This window comes from Lagenorhynchus albirostris, chromosome 8, assembly GCF_949774975.1.
Source record: "Lagenorhynchus albirostris chromosome 8, mLagAlb1.1, whole genome shotgun sequence".
Lineage (NCBI taxonomy): Eukaryota > Metazoa > Chordata > Mammalia > Artiodactyla > Delphinidae > Lagenorhynchus > Lagenorhynchus albirostris.
In genome coordinates, this window is record NC_083102.1 from 103,410,268 (window position 1) to 103,427,254 (window position 16,987).

The following is a 16,987-nucleotide window of genomic DNA, read 5'->3' on the forward strand; positions in this document are numbered from 1 at the left end:
TTTATTCTTTTTGATGTAATTGTAAGTGAGATTATTTTCTTTATTTCTCATTGTTAGTATATATAGGTGCAATTGATTATGTATCCTGAAACTTTACTGAGTTCATTTGTTATTATCTCTAACAGTTTTTTGATGGAGCCTGTAGGGTTTTCTATATACAACTTCATGGCATCTCCAAACAGTGAGTTTCACTTTTTGCTTTCCAATTTGGATAACTTTTACTTCTTTTTCTTGCCTACTTGCTCTGGCTACTGCTTCCAATACTATGTCGAATAAGAGTGGCAGGAGTAGGCATCCTTGTCTTGTTCCTGATCTTAGAGGAAATGCTTTCAGCTTTTCACCACTGAGTATGATGTTAGCTGTGGGCATATCATATATGACCTTTATTATATTGAGGTATATTCCCTCTATACCCACTTTGTTGAAAGTTTTTATCAAAAATGATACTGAATTTTGTTAAATGCTTTTTCTGCATCTGTTGAGATTATGATTTTTTTAGCCTTCATTTTGTTAATTTGGTGTATTATCTTGACTGATCTGCATATGTTGAATCATACTTGCATCCCTGGAATAAATCCCACTTGATCATGGTATATGATCATTTTAATGTATTGTTGAATTTGCTTTGCTAATATTTTGTTGAGGATTTTTACATCTATGTTCATTAGGGATATTAGCTTATAATTTTCTTTTCTTGTGGCATCTTTGTTTGGTATTAGGGTAATGCTGTCCTTATAAAATGAGTTTGGAAGCGTTCCCTCCTCTTCTGTTTTCTGGAGGAATTTGAGAAGGATTGGTATTGATTCTTCTTGGAAAGTTTGGTAGCATCCACCAGTGAAGACATCTGATCCTGGACTTTCATTTGTTGGGAGGATTTTTATTACTGATTAAATATCCTTACTAGTAATGAGTTTGTTCAGGTTTTCTGTTTCATCATCATTCAGCCTTAGTAGGTTGTATGTTTCTAGATGTTTATCCATTTCTTCTAGGATGTCCAGTTTGTTGGTGTGTAATTGTTTGTGGTAGATTCGTATGTTTCTTTGTAAATTGTGATATCAATTATAAAGTCTCCTTTTTCATTTCTGATTTTATTTATTTGTGTCCTCTTTTTGTCCTGCTGAGTCTAGCTAATGGTTTGTCAATGTTGTTTATTTTTTTCGAAGACTGGGATCTTAGTTTCATTGATCTTCTCTATCGCCTGTTTAGTCTCCATTTCATTTATTTCTGTTTTAAATTTTGTTTCCTCACTTCTCCTATCTTTGGGCTTTGTTTGTTCTTCTTTATCTAATTCCTTGAGGTGTAAAGTTAGGTTGTTTGAGACTTTTCTTGTTTCTTGAAGTAGGCCTGTGTCACTGTGAGCTTTCCTCTTAGAACTGCTTTTGCTGTATCGCATAAATTTTGGTTTGCTATAACTCCATTTTCATTTGTCTCAAGGTATTTTTTATTTTTTTATTTCTTCTTTGAACCATTGGCTGTTCAGTAGCATATTGTTTAATCTCCACTTATTTGCCAATTTTACAGTTTTCTTCATGTAATTAATTTCTAGTTTCATATTATCATGATCAGAAAATAGCGCTTGATCTGATTTCTGTTGTAAATTTATTAAGACTTGTGTTATGGACTAACATAAGATCTAGCTTGGGAAATGTTCCATGTGTACTTGAGAAGATTGTGTATTCTGCTGCCTTCAGGTGTAATGTTCTGTGTATATCTGTACAAGCCATGTATTCTAGTGTATCTTTTAAGGCTAATGTTTCCTTATTGATTTTCTGTCTGGATGATCTAGCCATTGATGTAAGTGGGGTATTAAAGTCCCTACTATTACTGTATTGCTATCTATTTCTCCTTTTAGTTCTGGTAATATTTGCTCTATATAGTTAGGCACTCCTGTGTTGAGTGCATAGATATTTACAAATGTTATATCCTCTTGTTGGGTTGACCTCTTTATCATTATGTGATGCCTTTCTTTGTCTCTTATTGCAGTCTTTGTTTCCAGATCTTTTGTCTGATATAAGTATAGTTACTCCAGCTTTCTTTTGGTTTCCATTTGTAGGAAATGTCTTTTTCCATCCCTTCACTTTCAGTCAGTGTGTGGTCTTATATGTGAATTAAGTCTCTTGTAGGCAGCCTATAGATTGGTCATATATATATATATATATATATATATATATATATATATATATATATATATATTTTTTTTTTTTTTTTTTTTTTTTTGGCGGTACGCGGGCCTCTCGCCGCTGTGGCCTCTCCTGTTGCGGAGCACAGGCTTCGGACGGGCAGGCCCAGCGGCCATGGCTCACGGGCCCAGCCACTCCACGGCATGTGGGATCCTTCTGAACCGGGGCATGAACCCACGCCCCTGCATTGGCAGGCGGACCCCCAACCACTGCGCCACCAGGGAAGCCCTGGTCTTATATTTTTATCCATTCAGTCACCCCATGTCTTCTGATGGAAGAGTTTAGTCCATTTATATTTAAATTAATTATTGATAGGTATGAATTTACCGCCATTTTCTTTTTCCGGGCTGTTTCTGTAGTTCCTCTCTGTTCTTTTGTTCTCTTCCTTTATGATTTATGACTTTCTTTAGTGCTTATATAATGCTTATATTCCTTTCTCTTTTTCTTTTGTATATTTTCTATATAGGTTTTTGCTTTGTGGTTACTGTGAGGCTTAATAAGTTACATCTGTAACAGTCTATTTTAAGTTGATAAGAACTTCAGTTTGATCCCATTCTAAATAAAGCCCAGCATTTTTACTCTCCCACTCCACCACGTTTTATGTTTTTGATGTCATGTTTTACATCTTTTTATCTTGTTATCCCTTAACTAATTATTTATAAGTGCCTAGTTTATATCTATACTATATAATTACCTTTCAGTGAGATTTATTATTATTTCATACATTTTCTTGTCAACCCTACCCCAGCTCTTGGTCATCAGTCAAACCTTTGTGCTTCTCTCGGAAGCCCATTATATTTTTGATGTCTCCCAGTCATTGATGATGTACCACAACCTGTCAGTGTGTTTAAGGGGAGGATCTCAGCACCTCAGTACAGGCTGCTTGGAAGCCAGACCCTCAGGCATTAGCTTTCAAAAGTGTATAAATATATACAGTCGTGAGGGGCCCCAAAAGTAAGCCCCGTTGGACAGACTATCTCGTGGTGTCCCCTGGGTGGCCGTCACAAATATTGGGGCTCCATCTGCTCTCTGTGCAGTGCCGTAGGGTGCATCTTTGCACGAACCATCTCTCTGATGGCCAGAGTCTTGTGATTCCCAGGAATGCAGACCCTCTGGCCTCCAGAACCAGGTGACCAGGTGGCATCCCCTGGGTAGCAACTGCTGAAACCAGGGCACCTGACCTGGAAATAAGGGCACCTGTAGTATGTAAAGCTCCCCTCCAGGAGATGCTGGTGCTCTAGAGTGCAGCAGAGAGAGGTTGTGAAGATGGCACTGACCTCTGAGCTGGGCTCTTGGGCGGGTGAGTCCAAGCACGTGGGCCCGTCCAGATCACTGCAGTCCTGTGCATCTTGGGACATGAGCCCCTTTGGTTTTCAATAGATGTTTTTTCAGGCTTGCCTCTCAGGTGCAGACCCTACACGTTGAGGTACTGATGTGGGGTTTGAACCTTTGCTCCTCGGGAGAAGCTCCAGATTTCGAGTTTTCTCCCGGGTGTGGGTCCCTGAGCCAGGGGTGGGGTTTATGGCCAGGTCGTGTCCCAGCCCCTCCCTCCTGCCTTGATATGGTTTCCTTCTTGTTTGCCTGACGTGCGGGCATCACTCAGCCAGCCGTAGGCTTTTTAGGAGCAGGTTGTTCCCTGTGTAGCTGTAAGGTCAGTGTGTCCGTAGGAACAGGTGAGTTCAGGATCTTCCTATGTCACCATCTTGAACTGGAATCTTCACACCCATTTTTAATAAAAATTAGTGATTGTCTGTGGCTCAGGGGAGGGTAACTATGAAATCTGGATCACACCTCCCCACCTGTATATGTTTGAAAGTTCTACAGTAAGACATACATGCCGTGGACAGAAGCGGGCTTTGGGCCATTTAGTTGCCTATTCTTCACTAGGACAGCCGTCTCATAGCTTGGTGGATTTCCATTTTGATTTGTTTTACAGCTTTAACTGCACCTTGTGTGAAATGACAGAAGCCATGGCACTTGCATTCCCCTGTTGATTTTCAGAAGCGTTGGCCTGTTGTGCCTTAGCTGGGGGTCAGCAGTTTCTCCAGGCAGCAAGGTCAGGGGGCAGGAGGGCTACCTGGTGGGAAAGGCCTGGGGGAGGCCCAAGAGCTGCCGGGAGCTGGAGCGGGGATCCCTTGTCATTATGTCTTTTCCCTGCTCAGCAGAGGGCCAGCTGTCAGTAGGGCTGTGGGTGGCTGGGGCCACTCTGGCTTTGTCTTAGCCGCCGCCTCGGGCTGCTGTCCTGGGACTGCCCGTTCCCCTACACCATTCTCGTGCACTGTTGGCCGGTTGGCTGGTTGGTTTTGAGTCCTCTAGTGTTTACGTTTATTCACGTTGGATTTCTGCTTGTAGATTCTGATTGAGCATTCTCGCTTGTCGAGTACATTTCAGTTCCTCTCGTTCTGTTTTCTGTGGTGTTGATCTTTGTTCAACTTAGCAGGGTAACTAAGGGCACCTACTGTGTCTTTATTCAGGTCCCTGAGAGATTGTATACAGGCAGGTGTGAGGACAAATCCCTGGGGCGCCCACTAGAGAGAGATCTTGTTTATGGACTTCTTGTCCCTGTTGCTTACTGACCATCACTGAACACCTGGTAGCTTTAGTCACTCGACAGACCCTTTGTTTACATCATTTTAATTTAATCATCCCAACCGACCTGTGAGGTCCCCATTCTTCCCCAAGGAAGCACAGAGATGCAGGAAGTTGCCCAATGTCACAGGACTAACCAGCAGGTTGGAACCAGGGATTTGATCCCAGAGTCTGGCCTTACCTGTCCATTCTCATTTGTTACCCGGCAGATGCTGTGCTGACTGTTACACTCCGGTCTCATCAAATTCTCCTAGCTGCTCTCCGAGGCATATGTGACCCCAGAACTGCTCACCTGCCCAGTGAACGTTTTCTGGTCCCTGGAGCAGTGTTCTTCTTGAGCATCTTGTACTGTTCCACAGCAGCTTAGGCCAGGGTCTATTAGGCGTGAGTGCCAGCTGACAGTTGGCCTCTTGCCTGTTCTGCACCCAGGCTGCATTGTCAAGGTTTTTGCTGAAACACAGGTCGTTCTGCTGGCCTCCAGCAGGGGGTTGTGTGTCCCAGGACAGCGTTCCGAGGCCTTGCTTCCATCCTGGGGCCTCCACCTTCACCGCCTCCCTGAGAAGCAGTCGGCGGTGAGGCTGGGGTCGGGCTGGGGGTGGGAGGAGGGGACAGAGTGGTCGGTGCTCTAGGGGAGGAGGGGTGCACCCTCCTTACTTCTCACTTTAATTGAAGCAGGGCAGCGGGGTGAGGGGTAAGTGACCACGGTCCTGTGGGCTGTCACAGAAAGCTCCAGAAGGGGGTGCCTTTTGGGCTGGACCTGGAGGTTGAGCAGATGGTGTGTATGGAGGGCAGAGAATATTCCAGACAGTGGGGACTCCACAAAGAGCAGGAGGGGGAGGCACATGACTGTGGCCCCTGGAATGTTCCAGTGAGTGAATCACCTAAGGTAAGGAGCTCAGACTCCAGCTCAGACTCAGGACTGAACAGGGCCCTGGAGTCTGCATTTCTCACTTGTTTCTCCAGGTGAGACTAGCGTGATGCTCTGGGAATGACAGGGAGGGGCCCAAGCCCTGTCGCCAGGCCCTGTGGAGTCCTGACCCCAGCTTGAGGCACTTTCAAGTGTAATCTTTGAACCTGCAGGTTCCCCCCCGCAGCCCCTCCATGGGCAGAGGCCTCAGCAGTGGGCAGTGGGCGCTCCCGGGGGGCCAGGAGGACAGGTCCAGGGTGGGACTGGAGGGTCCAGAGGAGCTGGCCAGGTTGGTGCCCCAGCCTGGAGCCAGCAAGAGGCCCGAAGGAGCAAGCCTGGGGGCGTTCATGCGACCCCAGAAGTGGGGCTCACTAAGGAACTTTCTAGAGGAATCGCACAGCCGTGCTGGAGAATCAGTCCACGTCTGGCCTCTCCTGCCTGCCCCTTCGCACCCTGTGGCTCACCCCCCACCAGCTCCCAGGGCTCAGCGAGGCTTGGACGAGATCACTTAGCACGAGGTCACCCTGCAGGAGGAAGGTGTCTGGGCCTTGCTTGCTTCTGACTTTGGAAAATGTTTCTAAAGCACGTGGGTTTGGGATCCAGCACTAAATGGTGAAGTGACCCATGCAGCTTTAACGAAGGGGCTCCCAGCCGCCCACCTCTCCGAGGGGCAAACAGCACTGTGACCAAGGACCGTGCTTCCGAGAAGCATCGTCGGCTAGTGGCCACCTTCAGAGGAGAACCCGCGCCTCCCTCTGCAGGCCATGGGCCTCGTGCAGACAAGGAGGCTGTGTACTGCTGGCCCTGGGCCCCGGCCTGGCCACTCTGACCCCCTCACCAAGAGGGAGGCCCACCAACCTGGGATGGGAGAACCCCCCGAGACAGACCAGACTAGCCCTGGAGGAGACCAGGCCAGCCCAGCGAGAAGACTTTACCCTGGTCCCAGTTTGTATTATTGTGCACTTCCTCTGCACTTGACCTTCCAGCACTGTGGGGAGTTTCTGTTCTATGCCACGGTGGGCCTTCGTGCTCTGGCTTTAGTTTACAAACACCATCAGTTTCCATACTATTTCATTTCTCTTGGCTTTGCAAGATAATAGAATTCTTGTCTGAAGCTTCTATACGCTGACTTCTGCTCTTTCGATCTGGGAGTTTTATATATGAACAAATGAGGCAATTGTCGAGATTTTGTTCTTACTGCTGTAATTTGCCAGGCAAGCCTGTCAGATTTCAAATGGTACTTTAGGTGTAGAGTTGCCAGATAAACTAGAGCCTGCCAAGTTAAATTCAGATAAACCACAACATTTTTTTAGGATAAGCCCCATGCAATATTTGGGACATACACCAGAAAAACTATTAGTTGTTTGTCTGAAATTCAAGTTTCACCGAACGTTCTGTATTTTTAGTTGCTAAATCTGGTCACGCTCTTTAGACAAGGTTGCCTTAAATTAGGTTAGAAGGTTACTTGTTTTCTGAACAGAGGTCTCGGTGGGGTCTGCTGTGCACATCACTGAAAAGAGGTGTTCTCAGGAGGGCAGCGTGTTGCTGGGTGACTGGCTCTCAGAATGGCAGGTGCACAGGAAACACCGAGGTGTTTGTTTACCTGTCAGGCCACGCCCAGCCCCAGAAACGCCTGCCTTGAGCAGGGCCTCAGGTCAGCTGGACCCCCAAACCCTTTGAAATATGTGGGGTATCACAGCTTCTTGGTTTATACTTTCGACGCTTGTGTGGTCTGATTTCAGTCAGACGGTCCACTCCCAACATTCGTGTTAGTAATGGGTCGTAATTCCTTAAATATAAGGAAATATTCCAGATGAGAAGTTGAAATAATCTAAGCAGACTTTTGTTACCAAACGCAGGTCCACGTTCCTGATGCACAGTGGGGCCAAACTATACTGAAATATCGGAGTTTGGAGCAGAGAAAGGTTTATTGCAGGGCCATGCAAGGAGGTGGGTGGCTTATGCCCCAGAAAACCCCGAACTACCCCGAAGGGTTTCAGCAAAGTATTTGTAAAGGCCAGGTGAGGGAGGGGCATGGTTGGTGGCTGCAGGCGTCTTGGTGTCACAATCCTTTGTTCTTGCAGCTGTCCACGGATGTCAGTTCACAATGTTCCTGTAAACCTTCAGCAAGAGGAATGTTACTCTCTGTTCTGCAACTTTTTATTTCTATATGAATGGAAAAGTGTTATATCCTTAAGGGTCAGAGCCTTGAGAATGGGCTCTCCTGTATATTTAACTCGAAGCAAAAGCAATAGAGGACAAAGGTTAAAGTAAAAGAAACAGATCCAATATGGAGTCAGATTTGTTCTTCCCTGTGACACTTTGACACTGCTTGTTTAGAAGAAAGTGGCTGAGGAACTCATGTAAAAGCAGCAAAGGGGGAAACATGTGCTGATGGTAAACGTGTCCAGCAGCAGTGAGCATGGGAACCTGGGCGCTAGCCCAGGAAGGAGCAGGTCTGTGGCACGAGCGAGGACCACAGACCCCTGTGTGCGTGGATTGTAACGTGGGATGTGAAAGTGACCTTCCAGACCAGGCACGAGGGAAGATTGGGTGATAAATGGGCCTGCGTGGACTGGTCAGCTTTTGGCCTCACCTCTTCCTGCCCTCCAAAATAGATGGCAGAGGGATGAAAGAGAATGCACCCGGTCGGGGAAGAAGCCAGGACGACACGTAAACGGGTGCTTCAAGTGTAAAATAGTGAGCCCCAAAGAAAAGGTCAATAAACTTGACTGCGTTGACTTAAACTCTGAGAATCAAAAAACGTAATTAAATCTCAGACAAGGTGGGAAGAGTATTTGCTACAAAGAGGGCCAGACTTTGTTTCTTAGCACATAAAGAGCTCATCCTGGGAGATTAAGAGACAGACCGACATATCTGGGGAGTCCAGGGCCTCAGGGCTGGTGCCCTCCCAGCCGTCCTGCAGGCGGTGTGCGGCCCATTTGACAGATTTTGCCAACTGACTCGGCGAGTCCAGACGCTGGTCCCAAACCCTCAGCTGGGTGATGGGGACTGAGGTTCCTTCACAGAGGCTCGATTGGGAGCCCTTGCACTGGTCCAGCTGGCCTGTCAAAAAAAGGGTAGTCCAAAAGGAGAAACACAAAGGCCTGATAAGCATAGGAAAAAAATGTCCAACTTCAGGATTTAAGACCTGCTTGTGAAAACCACAGGATTAGGCCACTGCCTGCCTCTGGGACTGGCTGGCAAGGTAAAAATTCCAAAACAGTCACCATCGCAGTGTTAGCTGCCTGGGATGTTGGAAAGTGGGCAGGTCTCTGTTTCAGGTGGAGGGGTAAGCTGAGTGAACGAGAGCTTGACAGTGTGTGTCTAGACTCAAAAAACAGCACCTAACTTTCGACCTAGGCCTTCTACCTCTGGGGATCCTAAGCGAATGATCAGAAATGTGGACAAGGTTGTATGCACAAAGGTATTCGCTTGATTGTATTTATGTTATCTGAAATTTGCAAATGGCTGAAAGTGTTTCTGAGAGTAGTTTAGAATCTGAAAAAAATGATATTTACCAAGGTTTTAAAATAACCTCTTGTGATATAAGTTGGGGAAAAAACACAAAATTGTTTATACCATGTGATTTCCGCAGTGTCCAGCTATGCATAGTAAAGGTGCAAAGTCCAGGAGAATGCTACCTTACCCCACTGTCATGGGATTTAGGCTAATTTTTGTGTCTGCTTTGTATTTGCAAAAATTTATGTGGGTGGTTTTAAGATTTGGAAAAGAAGGAAAAAAATATTTTTCTCAGATGGTAAAGAGCCGATTGGATGGAGAGACACTGGGCTGTGGAGGTGCTGAAAATAGGTGGGGTGACCCCGGATGGGGAGACTGCTGAATCTCTTAGGTTGGGGGGACCACCCTGTACTCTAACCTTGACAGCCCAGCTCCACCTTCAGCACCTTGTGGGCGGGGGAGGGGGGCAGTCTTAGTGGCATCACTCTTGCCTCCCAGACACCATGTTCTCCAAACTAATCCCTCTCCTCTCTCCCAATCAAAACCTTACTTTCTTAACAAACTCTACGTTCGCCAGTTGGGTATTAATGAAAGAAATCGTGTTACACAGCTACTTAATGGGGTATGCTAGAATTATGAAAGGGCTGATGGGGAATGTTTGTTGCCATGGAAAATTTCAGAAAGCTACGTTAAAATATAGCAGTAGGTGTCATGACTGTGATTCCATTTTTTATCAGAATCATTTGTAACCCCCATGTGATTCAAATATAACATATACGCTATCCATAAATAATTCAACCATTGCATCTGTACACACTCTCTGTGTGTGCATTTTTTTTTTTTTTTTTCTCTGAAAGAACAGCCCAGAAACTGCTGATAGGATAACATCCTTGGGTGAGAGAAGAGAGGTTCATGTTCACTTTTGTCTTTATACTTTTCTTTAGCATCTAGATTTTCCTAACTAGCAAGCATTATGTCTGTGGTTAAAAAAGCCAAAAGAGAGCTGTTCCTTTTGAAGGGGGAGAGCAGAGAGAGAGAAGCGTGTGAAAATCTCTCCCTTACCAGAGGTCTTTGTTCAGTTTTCCCAGGTTTTCTGGAGGAAGGTGTGAAGGCGGCTGTGTGCTCCCCGGGTAGCAAGCATCTTCTCTCCCTTCTGGACTCTCTCCTTGCTGCTCCCCGCTCTGCCCTCCCTCTCTTGGGAGTGGCCCCAGCAGAGTGTGGACCAGACCCTCACCTGTGGGCACACAGTGGGGTTATCACCCATCCTCTCCTACCCCCGGGCAGGCCAGGGCTCTGGATGCAGAAGCCACTGGCCAGGGGGTGGGGGGAGCATTCAGGCCGTAAAGTGTCTTGTCAGAATAATGTGCTTTTTTGGAGTTTCTTGTGTGAGCAGCTTGGGCTGGAAGGCACTTGGGTTCTGGGGCCCAGCTGCCTGGGGTCCAGTCCCAGGGCTGCCCCTAACCATGGGGTGATAGCGGGTGGACGCTCCTTCCGTGCCTCAGCTTCCTCATCTATGAAATGGGAGTTCGGCTGGCAGCATAAGCTCCACGCCATGCCGGCACCCAAGGGGTGGGGGAGGGGGACTTTCCATGTGCGGAGCTTTGTGGTACCAGGATGCCGAAGGTAGCTACTTGTACTTGTGTCAATTTTTATTAATATTAATAGATTTTCCATGCAGATCTTATACTTTCTGACACAGTTCTAAAACCTTTCCAATTACAGAGGCAATATATGTGCATTTATAAAAAATTACGAAAGCTTCTTAAATCTACCAGAGAAGTCTGTCATCTCTCCACCCCAAGTTAATCACTGTTAATACTTTATTTTAAGCATGGAAATATTTTACAGGCCCATTTTCTTTGTCCATGTTTTAATGTATCTTTCATTGGCTTGATTATAATCCCATGAAGATGTTTTTCTGGAGTTGTGGACTTGTTTTTTTTTTTTTTTTTTTTTTTTTGCGGTACGCGGGCCTCTCACTGTTGTGGCCTCTCCCGTTGCAGAGCACAGGCTCCGGACGCGCAGGCTCAGCGGCCATGGCTCACGGGCCCAGCCGCTCCACGGCACGTGGGATCCTCCCGGACCGGGGCACGAACCCGTGTCCCCTGCATTGGCATGCGGACTCTCAACCACTGCGCCACCAGGGAAGCCCTGGAGTTGTGGGCTTGATTTTAATGTTGCTGTTTTAACTTTTGCTGAAAATTTTTCTCTTCACCTGAGGTCTAAAAAATGCCACTGAATATACACACTAGTATGTATAAAATAGATAACCAACAAAGACCTAAGTATGGCACAGGGAGTCCTACTCAGTATTCTGTAATAACCTACAAGGGGAAAGAATCTGAAAAATAATGAATGTGTGTATATATATATATACTGAATCACTGCGGTGTACACCCGAAACTAACACAATATTGTAAATCAACTAGACTCCAATAAAATTAGAAAAAAAAAAAAAAGAGAAAAAATACTGAAATAGAAACAAAATACAATAGAGAGGGTCAAAAAAGCTAAAAGATTATTCTTGGAAAATATCAATAAAATGTATTTCCCACTAATCAGTGAACCAAATCGAGAAAGATCCCACCAACAACCAGTAACAGGAAAATTATAGTGACATCTCTTCAGATAGTAAAATAAAATCAGAGGATGTTATGAATAATATGCCAATAAATTTGGAAGTTTAGATTAGACAAGCACCTATAAAAATATGACTTATTAAAACTGATGTAGGAAAAACACTGAATGTGAATACATCTATACTATTAAGAAAATCTCTTTTTGCAGTTGCCACTGAGCTCTGGATGCTCTGTGGAGGGTCCAATTATAAAACGGTCTCTGGGCATTTCCTTCCCAGGTAACAGACCGCCTAGGGCTCGATCACCAGGAATTGTCACAGAAGATGCCTGTGCCCCATGGAATGCTAATTCTTTACATTCAGGGCTTAAACCCTGCAGTTGACAGGAATTCTTTTTGAATTGCTATTCGGGGAAAGCGATGTAAGCCAAAAACAAGGAGTAACTTTTTCTTCCAACTCCCTAGCCAGCAGGCTATCCCTTTTTATGATTAACTTTCCTTTTACTGCGTATTTTAAACAACGGTCGTTCAAAACTAAAAAAGTAAATAAATCGAAAAAGTAAGAAATGGGGGAAGAAAGAAAAGAAATGCTGGGGGTGGTGGATGTGACCCCTGTGAAGTGCTTCTTTTGACCAGAGCCTTTCCACACCTGTCTCTCCAGGACCAGGTGGAACAGACATCTCCTCGCCGTCCTGGAAATCTGGCAGGACCCGGCTTCCCAGCGCCGCCTGACCGGCTGGCGAATCACCAAGGTAAGGACGGAGTCACGAAAGCGCCCTGACGCAGATGCCCTGACTCTCACTACAGCGTTGCAGCGATGCTAGGCTTTGTATTCTAAGAAACTGTTCCTGGCTCTGATATAAGAAGATGCTGACCTTAGCTCTTCTCTTCCCCTTTAAGGAAAATAAAGTCTATAAAAGAGAGAAATACTTGATTATGACATCTTCCTATAGTTTCTTTCAGTGAACCAACTTCAGTGAGCAAAACTTCCAAACAGATTTCATGTGAATTTTCCCAGGATTCAACTTCAAGGCGACCTTAGAGGCCCCTCCATGGTGGGACCCTCTTGATTTTGGCATTTTTATTTGCACTTAAGCTGGTTTTGCGTGTATGTACTCTTGGCAGTTCTCTACTTTCCCAGGATTCCTTCTGTTTCTTCCGGTTAAATGGTTACAAGGTCTGGTAACTTAGGTCTAATAAACCCAAGCTTTCACGTAGGACAGGACTTAGGAAGATAATTGGTCTGATCATGAGATGGGACAGGAAAAGCACACATGGCTGTGCTTTAGAGATTGAGATTATTAGAGATAATCTAATAATTTAGACATGGCTGTGCTTTAGAGTTGAGATTATTAGAGAGTTTAAGTATCAGAAATTGTAGGGTTTAGAACTGGTAGGAATTAGAATAATCAGATTTTCTTAATTGCCTAAGGAGAAAGAGGATGAAATTTAGCAAAAATAAAGTCTGGGAGCTAGCCATGAAGTCAAAAGGATGTTTTCTCAAGCATTAGAAGATTTGTAAAAGCTGTCGGGATTTCCTGTGTCAAGCGTAATTTTAGGGTGCCCTTTTAGAAAACTCTCACACGAAGTGATGCAAGAGGAGTACCGGTTTGATCACATCGGCTTTGAAACTCAGGGAAATCTTAACTTATTACATCTCACTGCTTACAGTGAGTGACCTGGGGTCTGTGTGTCTCAGCAGCTGCGGCTGGGCCTGGGGGAGTGAGTGGACGTGACTCCAGGCTGAGCTCAGCTCCCCAGACAGTGCAGGCTTTTAAGCCATCATGACATTGACCACCTTTCCCTCCAGTGTTCAGTAATTCTGCACACACGGCACATAAAACAGGAAAATCAAAAGGACTCAGCCTGGCTCAGACACAGGACGGAGATGCCCCCAGAGCAGTGAGCAGTGCTGACACCCGTGCCCACCAGGCTGCAGGTCCCAAAGCCACCACTGACGGCAGCAGTTCAGGTCCCAGGGACTAGTAGGGGCCAAGCTCCTGCAGCTCGCTGGGAGCTGGGGTGGGGCACACCCCCCTCCTGAAAGACCCTGGAAAACAGTGCATGTGGACCAGTGCCAGGCAGCTGGCATGGCCCCACAGCACTGCAGCCTCCCCTGAGGAGGTCCCTGAGCATCCCAGTACCCCAGCACACGGGAGGGTGGGCAGGGGACGCAGAAGCACAGCCCAGCCCAGGTACCACTGCACGCCGGTGTTCCCAGCACGGGCAGCAGTCTGCTACTAGGCAGCGCAGCTCCCAGGATCGAGAGATTGCCTCTTAAACGTGCAGATAAGTGTGTTTGTAATGCCCTGGAGATAAAAGCAAGAATAACATCCACCAGAGAGGACAAGAAACTGTGAAACGCAATGGGAAGAAATGAAGCAAGAACGGGGGGTGTGAGAGAGAGTCCCTGAGAAGCTTTGGAAATGAGATGACTAGCCATTGGCATTTCCAAAATGCTGGATTTGGTCTAAAGAGAATGGATGAGCCGGAGTCACCTCCCTGTAGCCCAGAGAGTCACGGGAAAACGTGGACGGGTCATTGGACACGGTCATGTAGACGCACACGAGGACAGGAGAGTAGAGGGGATGGGGGTGGGGTTTGAAGAGATGCTGGCCAAGAACGGGCCAGAAATGAGGAGACAGAGCCTCCCCACCGCACTCAGAGAACTAAGAGGAAAGATGACAGTTCTTCCGCATCTAAAAGCATTTAGCGTTATTCCAGAAAACAGAAGACAAGAGAAAATCCAAAGGGAAACAGATGTCACAACCCAGGAATGGCCATTGGATGGATGGCCGACTTGGGCCCAGGAGGAGCCAGAAGACAATGTGGGAGATGTTTAAGGTGTTGAGGGAAAAAGAACTGTCCGTCTAAAATTTTATCCCAACAGCTTGTGAAAGCAAAACAAAGCTTTCAGATGGAGGTTGAGACAGTTTATTACTGGCAGTCCTCACTAAAAGAATGATTAAAAGTTGTACTTCCAGAGGAAGAAATGTGGGTGGTGAGGAAGGCCCGGAGCATGAAAAGAGTAACGGGCTGAGAAGGAAATGCTGTGTCATAAGCTGAATTCTATGCGAGTTATTAAAACCAGGTTAAACTAAAACTTTGGTTAATTAGCCATTGGGAATGAGTGTTAAATGGGTGATGGAATCATAATAAGACCCTAGTTAGGATAAAAGGAATGTAAAATGTCTTGAGACTACATTAGAAAAAAAGATAGTTAACGTATTTTAAAATATTAGGTGCAACTAAAATATTGACTGTAATTACTCAAAGAATATGTGTATAATCTGTAGCTTCTAACCTAGCAGAAAAAAATATAAGGGAATCTACAGTTTATAAAAACAACCAACATCAAGCAGAAAAGGGCGAAAAACCAGATGTGAACAAAAAAGGATGTCAGACAGAAAATATAAAATCCGACGATTATTATTTATATACAATTATAGTATATAATTATAGTATTATTTATATATAATTATAGTAGTGTTATTGTATTATTTATATATAATACTGTTCGGATATCTCTAATAGTAGTAACAGGTTCAAATTAGTAGAAATACGTAGAACCCTGCACCCAACAGACAAGACACTTGATTCTTCTCTAAAATCTGTATAACTTTTAAAAAAGTTGACCATATATGGAAAGTTGAACTGGATTGTAAGCATTCTGTTTCATGCATGCCACGGTCTTTGATCCAGTGTGATTAAATCAGAAGTCAACAGAAAAAGTTCAAAACAAAACATGTAAACATATTGTGGAAATATTACAATACCTCCTTACTTCACTCATGGTTAGGGGATCACAATGAAAATATCAGTCGTTTAGAACTCAATGAAAAAGGCATGTACGGGCTTCCCTGGTGGTGCAGTGGTTGAGAGTCCGCTTCCCGATGCAGGGGGCGCGGGTTCGTGCCCCGGTCCGGGGGGATCCCACGTGCCGCGGAGCGGCTGGGCCTGTGACCCATGGCCGCTGAGTGTGCGCGTCCAGAGCCTGTGCTCTGCAACGGGAGAGGCCGCAACAGTGAGAGGCCCACGTACCGCAAAAAAAAAAAAAAAAAAAGTTAAGATCAGAAATCATTGAAATGATGAAGAAAATATCAATAGACAGAAACAGAACTAAAGCCAGTGTTTCCTAAAATCTACCAAAATCACAGACGCTCAGGAGGAAGAAGGACGTGCCAAGAAAATCATATGAAGGCATGTCAGAGATAAAAAGTATCGTCAAACGAGAAAACCATGAACAGCTTTATGCCAATAAATGTGAATGTATGAGGGAAATGGATAATTAACATATTGCAAAAATATACAGACAAAATTGCAACACCAAGTGCTGGAGAGACTGTGGAGCAACAGGAAGTCTAATCATTGCTGGTGGCGATACAAAACGGTGCAGCCACTTTGGAAGAACGGTTTGATAGTTTCTTGCAAAACTAGCCATCCTCTTACCATATGAGACAGCATTCATGTTCCTTGGTATTTGCTCAAATGAGTTGAAAATTTATGTCCACCTGAAAACTTGCACACAGATATTTATAGTAGCTTCAGTCATAATTACCAAAAGGTGGAAGGGACCAAGATGTCCTTCAGTAGGTGATGGGTAAATAAACTGTGGTGCGATATTATTCAGTGTTAGAGAGAAATGAGCTATCAAGCCATGACAAGACACAGAAAATCTTAAATGCGTATTACTAAGTAAAAGAACCAGTTTGAAAAGGCTACATACTGTATGATTCCAACTATATGACATTTTGGAAAAGGGAAAACTGTGGAGGCAGAGGCAGCAGTGGGGAAAGATGAATAGGCAGAACAGAGAGGATTTTGGGGCAGTGAAAATACTATGTGTGATGTTAGAATGCTCGACATCACTATGGATACATTTGTCCAAACCCATGGAATGTACCAAGATTCACCAAAGGTGGACCCTAAAGTGCGCTGTGGACTTTGTGTGATTTTGATGTGTCAGTGTTGGTTCATCCTTGGTAAAAAAAAAATGTACCATTCTAGTGAGTGATGGTGCTTTGGGGGCAGCTATGCATATGTAGGGAGTACAGGATAAATGGGAAACTGCATCCCCCTCTCAATTTTGTTGTATACCTAAAACTGCTCTAAAAAGAAGGCTTAAAAAAAAAACAAAAACAAAAACCTGATTGCATCTGAAAGAGGAAATAGCTTAGAGATTACCTAAGAAAACCAAGAATGTTTCTTCTGTGCCATGTGAATTAAACATTATGTGACCTGATGGAAAATATAGCTCTGTGAGTACAGACAG

The 16,987-nt window shown here is 45.0% G+C and overlaps 1 protein-coding gene across 5 annotated transcripts in view; it reads left to right on the plus strand.

Moving 5' to 3' along the window:
- GRB10 (growth factor receptor bound protein 10) overlaps positions 1 to 16,987 on the plus strand; it is a 196,562-nt gene that overhangs the window by 84,752 nt on the left and 94,823 nt on the right. For all 5 annotated transcript variants that reach the window (XM_060157514.1, XM_060157512.1, XM_060157515.1 and 2 more), the window contains one exon: positions 12,377 to 12,467. In XM_060157514.1, coding sequence (XP_060013497.1) covers positions 12,377 to 12,467 — 91 coding nt within the window. The remainder of the gene's footprint in view (positions 1 to 12,376; positions 12,468 to 16,987) is intronic.